The sequence below is a fragment of the Antrostomus carolinensis genome, unplaced genomic scaffold (assembly GCF_000700745.2).
Source record: "Antrostomus carolinensis isolate BGI_N321 unplaced genomic scaffold, ASM70074v2 scaffold13860, whole genome shotgun sequence".
NCBI classification, from domain to species: Eukaryota; Metazoa; Chordata; class Aves; order Caprimulgiformes; family Caprimulgidae; genus Antrostomus; species Antrostomus carolinensis.
In genome coordinates, this window is record NW_010290617.1 from 32,445 (window position 1) to 40,209 (window position 7,765).

The 7,765-nt window shown below is 39.4% G+C and overlaps 1 protein-coding gene across 1 annotated transcript; it reads right to left on the reverse strand.

Annotated features, from left to right (window-relative positions):
• Positions 1 to 1,891: 1,891 nt before the first annotated feature.
• Positions 1,892 to 7,217, reverse strand: GPM6B (glycoprotein M6B; the record flags this gene model as incomplete). Its single annotated transcript, XM_010173801.2, has 4 exons — positions 1,892 to 2,320; positions 4,652 to 4,717; positions 5,012 to 5,085; positions 7,046 to 7,217. Coding segments are annotated over 4 exons (462 nt in total), but the record flags the coding sequence as incomplete, so codon positions are not given.
• Positions 7,218 to 7,765: the final 548 nt, after the last annotated feature.

Consider the following 7,765-nt stretch of genomic DNA (forward strand, 5'->3'; position numbering starts at 1 on the left):
GCTGCTGAAACAGGGGGTACCAAAAGAGTGACAGAATTAAAATTTGCTTTTAGAAATGAAGATTAAGAAGTGATTTGGTGGCTAGGCTGATTTTACATGCTGCTGACTTTGGTGTTGCAGCCACACTGGCATTTACAGGATTTGTGGGAGACTCCTTCTGTTTGACGTCAGGACTGGGATGGAGAGTGAGTGCGTGTTGCATTATGCTGGCCTGGAACAACTACCCACGCTTCATGCTAGAGAGGGACACTCGCTGACCATGCTGAAGCGCAGACCTACAGGGCCTCCCTCCCCAGAACAGGAGCAAACCAACGAACAGACCGTGTGTCACGGCAGCTAGAGAAGCAAAGCCTAGAGATGCACGGGTATGGAGCAGCTGTAGGTCTGTTTTCAAATAAGCATACACAAGTGTTGGCTATTATCTACAAATATTTATTTTAACACTTGGATGTAACTACAGGAAGCCCTTGGCACTGATAGAAAATATTGATTCACTGTTAGGTTACAAAAATTTATACATAGCAAAATTTAATGCTCTTTACATAAAAATATTAGACTACTTACTTAAACAAAACTCCAAAAACTCCCAGTAATAGCTACACTGAATTAGAAAAGAATTAGGCTTTAAGACACTGCCTCCATTATAACCCTTATGCAAACACTGGGCTAGAACATCACCTGCATTGCTGTAGAAATGTCTCCTTCATGCAACAGGTAAGAACATACACTAGGCTATTTTGTCATACTTGCTCTACATCAATCAGCTTTGCCCCTTTTTTGAAACTGTCAAATTAGACTTCAATATTTAACAAAAAAAAAGTTATATTTGAAGTTAATAACCCCCAAAACGCCTTTTCTCTTAATACTGACTTGAAGAAATTTGTGCTTCCTTTGATTTATATTCAGCAAACAGTCAAAACTATCAAACCACATGTCAGCTTAACATGGGTATAATTTGAATATTTAACTTTTTTCAAATTACTGATGTATTTAACTTTTCCCCCAACATTTAGATATATATATATATATATCATATAGAACAAACACCAAATATACCGTCACTAATACTCAAGATATCACTGAATGCTTCTGAAAAAAACATTAATTAGAAGGCAGACATTTATGGGAAATGACTTCCAAATGGCACCAGTTTGTTGTTGGTTTTTTTTTTTTCTGAACACTGCATTTTCTTAATGTGCTAATTAATTTGTAAAAAGGAAAACACATAAGCACTGACTATAAATTTGCTAAGCACCAAGATAGAGAAAGGTGGACATCCTGTATTCTGTTTTATGGCTGTAATTTTTATTGTTTGTATAAAACTCTGCAAACTTTCTCATCTGCTTATTTGGAATAGTCAGATCAGTGTCATTTTAATAAGGTAACACTTTTCACTTATTTAAAACGTAGGATAATGGTCTCCTGCCACTATATAAATGCTAAGACATTTATAGAAAATAAATATTAAGGCAAAGCTGACATTTATTTTCAAAGAAGGGGATCATTATCCAGATCTGGGCATCTACATTCCATTAAATAGTTAATAAAAAGATTAAAACTTGGGACACCTGCTCAACACTCAGGTAAGTGCAGGAGTGTGACTGCCTCATCATAAAAAAGCGTGGCACAGAAGCAGAGAGAGGGCTGGTCCTGTGGCCCACGGAAAGAGCGGTCAGAGACCGGGAACTGCTGCTGCAACGGTGCTGTGGCGTCAGCAGGAGCTGCCCTGCCAGACGCCTCAGCCGGCCCCAGTTCCGTTGGGTGCATCAGCTGCGATGCTAAATGGCGGGCGGTGCACGCGCCTTGGCCTAAGGCCTGCACGGAGATCGACTGCCTGCCGCTCCGGAGCTCCTGCCACCGTTTTGTGCAGGGCGGCGCGCTGTAGGTAGAACACGTCAAATGCTAAACACCAAAAGTCTCAAAGAAGAATAATTTGGTCACTTGTTGTGAAGTGTTGCCTTTTAAAATGCCTGGAATAAAACCTCCGTTCTCTGTAAGAAAGGATGGAAGATTACCCGCGGGCAGATTTCCCTATGAATGTGTTCCAGGAGCTGGAATGTGAAGCTTTTGCACTTCTCTAATTTTGTTTGGTAGACACACATCTGTACTGCAGAGCAGCTATTTGTTGATTTATCAGAGCTACGGAACTCTTCTGCTGAATTACAAACATTTATGTGTAAGAATTGAGTTGCTCTTTTGACCGAGACTGGATATCCTGAAGCTCCTGCTCTTCTTTTGCTTTGATATCCTGGTAGGCCTGCATTTTGCTCGCATCCTTTAAGTAGGCCCAGTTAGAAGACAGTATCATGAGGAAGTGGATCTGGAAGAGAAGGGTGAGCATGATGGCTAGTGAGCATGTCAAGAGGCAAAGCAAGCTGCTAGTTAGATTAATAGACGCTCTTTAAAATAACGACCAAAAAAATAGTTATTCTACGTTAATAAGCATTCTGTTATTAAAACAAGCACAAGGGGCTATTTTCAAAGACCTCTAGAATTCGGCATGCTAATATTTCAGTTGGTTATTCACAATTCAGAGAAAGTTAGTATCACAGTAATGAAGTGAGCTACAGAGTTGTACCGATCAATTAAAATGCAGAATGGAGGGAAGCAGGGAAAACATTTTGTAGGTGGCAATATATGTCATCTGTAAACTGCGAGGTGCTCAGAAGAACTGCTTCCTAAGGTGGTGCTGGTTACGCATATCCAAGCCCAGATCCTGGTAATGCTTTTCCCCCAACAAGCAGATGAGAATTCCACCCTCCCCCTGGAAAAAGCCTGAAACTGTAAACAGTTTTATTTACGTGCACAAGGCTACATTAACATACCGGAAAATTAAACAACAAAACATCAGTCCAAGACTAAGCAAAAGCATGCAATCTCTGGGTTAAGAAGTCTTAATCGTATATTTTTATAACTACATCTTAAACTTCCGTTGTCCAACCTCAGGTGAAGAGTTTTATATCGTATATAGCAACTGGTTCTTTCTTATTATTGTTGTATGGATTTTTTTTTCTAGTTTGTGCATTCATCTCTTCCCAACTTCTTTTCACCGTACTTCATGCAAAAAAAAAAATCTACATCTGAAAACACTGATTCACTTCTCCTTTTTCTTAATCCCAACAGTGGAAAAAGGTCTCTACGATCTGTGCATGGTTTTGCTTCCCGTGCAGTCATACTTACAGTTTTGAGATCTGGCTACTGAGAAATCAGTTACTAAAGTGCAAGCCATACGAGAACAGAAGCTATTGATACGCTGTTTCTTACTAGTTCAGGGTCCAAAAGAAAGAATGTGATTGTTTTACGCAGAGCTAATACAAGGGTGTGTTTCCTTCCAGAGAGTGTGATTTGGCAATTACTTAAAAATGAAGTAAATTATCAACTTTATCATCCATGCGCTGAAAATACAACCCAACTAATTCATAATGCGTGGGCTTCTGATTTCTGCCACTACTTTGCTATTCTTTTCCTTTTGTATTATATATATTTTGTATGCTCTGGGGGGGTTGTATTTGGTGTTTGGGATGAAGAATAAATTAATAATTCTGACCCTGAACAGTTCCAGTATTTGTTTCAGAGATGACTGTTAGAAAGCAAGTGAAGACTTGGAATGGCAACATCCCATCTCTTCAGGAGGATGCTTGATCAACACCCCTACAGTAACTGAATCCTCTCGACATGAAAACATAGCCAGATCTCATCCACATCATAGTTCATATACAAGAAGTCATTTTATTAATCTGATAAGCTAAATGATGCTCACTGAAGCTATTTACAATTACTGTAACAAAATTCAGAAAGCTAGACTTTTAGCCTAGGGTGTCAGTGGTATTTCAAGCTACACAATGCAGCTCTACTGGGCTTATACAATTTAGAATTTAGTGCAGCAATCTTCCCGACTCTTAAACTTCAAAACAGCATAGTTATATGTAGTAGCCATCATGTAGATCAGCTGGTGGAAGAGAACAAAATACAGGAGAGTAAGATACAACAAGGTGACGGCTCAAGCCCACATGGGCAACGCTCGATACTTTTACAACAGACGTTATTCTGAGCTTCTTCCAGGGTGAAGATGCAAGACATATAACTTGACATTTATCTGGAGAGGATACGGGCCTAAGGCTACTTCATCGAAAAACAGTGACTATTACGCCTGGATTCGGCTGACATCAGGTTAGAAACTGGCAGCTAGAGGAAGCGTTAGACATATGAAGCAAGTCATCTTGGTAACGTCCCTTTTCTCAACTGCTACCTGTAATAATGGGCACTGCAGAGTTGGACTAAGTCAAACTGCCTGGGTCCAGACAAAAACAAACCCAAGAGGTTACAAGCGATTGATCAAATAAACTACAAAAATGAAAAGAAATAGCAGATGTAAAAACAGAAACAGTGGATAGAAGTAGAATTTCCAAAGACATGCAAAGAATTTTATTTTAAGGAGGAGGGAGGCGGGTTAAGGTGACATTTTAAAGCAAAAGTTCAGGACTTGCTGACCTGTTAATGACCCAACTATAGCAGCAGATAACGGCGATTACGGCTCGCCCTCCTTAATGTCTAGTATCGCTATTTTGAATATACACAAAATTTAATCTTAAAGCATCTTAAGCCTGAAAGAAACACGTTATACAATAAAACAACAAAAAACGCTACCCACCAATGCTATGACAGTGGCACCAGCTCCAGCACAAGCCACAATGAACAGGTGATAAGACATGTAGAACTAGAGAGAAAACATTGAGGTTACTGAGGATAGTATAAAATGCATTTCAGCTGTTCTAGAGAATAATAAAACTGTCTTCGTAGCAAGGTATTCAAAGCTTTGGAAAATAAAAATGCTCTGAAATAATTTTCATTTTCTGGATGAGCTAATGCAGAATAATTTCAGTGTTGTGCTTAAATCAATCTCTTTATACTGTTAGTGTTGGTTTTCTCCAAAAACTTTTATCAAGTTACGTATTACACTGTGCTGAAGTGACTTGGAGGCAAAAGCTGCACACAGGTTATGTTTCTGTACCTCATTCGTGTTGCAGATGTTCTCTAAAATCGGGCCACAGGCTTTGCCAGGTACAGCATTCCAAGGGATAATACCTGAAATACCACAGCAAAAGAAACCACGATTTTTAGCAATCAACACAAGCAGCTTTCTGTTCCTCTCATCTTTTCAGTCCGCTGGGCAGTTGTGTTCCCGTTCTGGGCACCCCTGCACTGACCAGTACAACTTTTGAGTTGACAGGAGGAATTAAAACAACTCACTGGCATTGTGCTTTCTGCCCATACCAAGACTTGCTGCCAAGACGTTCTCAGATGTGGTTTTCCCATACGGCAGCCGAATGGTTGGCTGGGTTTTTGCACTTCAGGTCCACTCACTCACATACTGCCCACTCCTCCACTCAGCATTGAAAGGGATAATCTGCATCTCAGAGGTACCTGGCAGCTTTCAGGAAAGCACTTACCTACTAGATTAAGTTCTACTTAAACAAGTAACTACTGTAGAAGAGTAGAATATGGAGCTAGAGGGAAGAACTGCAGAAGGATGTTTTTTCTGTTTTAGTTCCAGTAGGTAAAAAAGCATTAAGCAAACATTGCTATAAGAAAATTCAGTCTGCTGTACCTCACGTACTCCCCATTACTTTTCTCATACGACTGAAAATCTGAAAAGTTGACAGAATCTAGAAGGTTTAAAATAATCTAGACCAAAGCCCATAACAGATGTAAAGCTTAAGCAAAAGCCATTTGAAACAGGAAAAAAACCCAGTCTGTCTCCTCCATATAACCTGCATTTCAAACTCAGCTGGTTGGAATTAGCAACTCTGTAAGGGGCAGCTCACTGAAATTATCTCAGGATGGTGTGGCTTTCCAAAAGATTTTATAGGATTTACTTTGAAGCCATTTTTTTTCTCTGCAATTGCAATATACATTTGAAGCCTTTAAGCTACAGGTTCTATGCAAAAGTGCAAGGACAGGTCAGTGACACAAGTTGCCTGTTAAGGAGCTGCTCTCTCCCATCACTCATTGAAACCGAAATGATTTTACTGACCAGAGGAACAGCACAAGCACAGCTCTCCACAGCGCTCCTACAGCTGCGAAGCAACCAGGAGCAGCAGAAAGGTGGAGGAACACGTCTTCCCCCTGCACTCCCAGGCTTTGCTGCTGAAGAAAACGTCTTCCCGGCCTCTTGCTGTCAGTTTGTTAAAATAGGATGCAAAAACTTAACTGATTTGGGACTTCTTCCTTTTAAAATTAGTATATCTTACCTTCCCCTACTGGACTTACACCCTGGATAAGAAAGCAAAACCAAGCTTTCTTTTTCAACTCTAAATCCATTTTCTCAGCTTTGAATGACTTAGTCCAAAGAAAGAAACATTCCTAGAAAATCCAAGCTAAAATGAAGCCAAAAGTCATGGTGACAAAAGCTCTTCTGCACAAGGTACTCTGAAAAGATTAACTTCAGGAAAAACTCACTTTAACAAATTAACTGCTTGAAAAGCCTGACCCTGCTTTAAGCTATTGTCCCCACTCCTCTGCCGCCTGCCCCCCCGCCCTCACCCCGCTCAGATTTCTGTGTGTCATCAGAAAACAGTATTAATTCATTAACAGTTAAGGTGGACTCTTGATTGGAGGTTCTAGCTTTTAACTGAAAGTAATTGTTAAAGTTCAGGTGTTAACTCCATATTTAAATGCAAAAACAGCTTTTTGAAAGAAAAGAATATAAAGAATATATGCATAAGTGTTCAAAAACCAGAATCTGGTTATCTATTTCTCAGCACGGCACCTAAGCAGTTTATTTTGAGGCTGATCTATTTTTAAAATTAATATTGTAGTATTGGAAACTGCTACACAATCATTTAGATAAATGACTTGCCAGTTCAGTTAAATTGACTGGATCTGGAAAGAGATCAGGGTAATCTGAATTAATTAGAAAAGTAATAGCACATTCAGAGATACAAGATGCTTTTGCAATTGGTTCATTTGATAAGGCTGAGGCAAAACTACTGAAGGCAGACCAAGGAGAAAGGGTAAGGCATTTAATCAGGATTAAAGTAAGTACCGTATTGCCTGATATCCACGCAGATCTGGTCCCCTGGAACTGTCATATTTGTCTGAAGAGATTTGATGACTTCGCAAGTTGACCATATGTTATAGAACATAAAGACAGGCACAGCAGAGAAGCCAAAGACCCCAAGCCAGGCCACTCCAAGCACATAGGTGAGGAAAACAAACTGGGCAGAGAAAAAACAAGCACTTCGTGTTTATTCTTTGAAAAGAGTACTTGAATGTTCCCTAAAAACGCTTCTAAATGATCTTTAAGCATACTGTCAGAAATGAAGTAATAAAACATTTGATTTCCAGACACAAATAAAATCAGTATTTTAATTGCTTACAAATACTTTTAAATGCTACTGAGAAAGTAATTCGGACATTTCCTTCTTCACCAGCCTGCCTGAGGAAACAGCTTGCCCTCCTGAAAGAGCAGTCCATTAATTTCTCAAGATTCTCAGCTAAGCAGGGATGCTGGCTGTAGGCTAAAACCAACAAAACTCCAACAAAAATCAATTTAAGGCTTTTTAAAATTAACTGTAACATACTAGCATTTCTATACAACTTGCAAATCAAAACAATAGAGGGAATCGATGTTCACAGAGCTCTCCCATACTCCCTGATTTACTGAAATCAATTTTGAATATAACATTTAAGAATACCTATTTTTGAAAACATACCACAACGGTTACAGTGTATCAGAAAGCTTCAATTGATCTAATATATATTG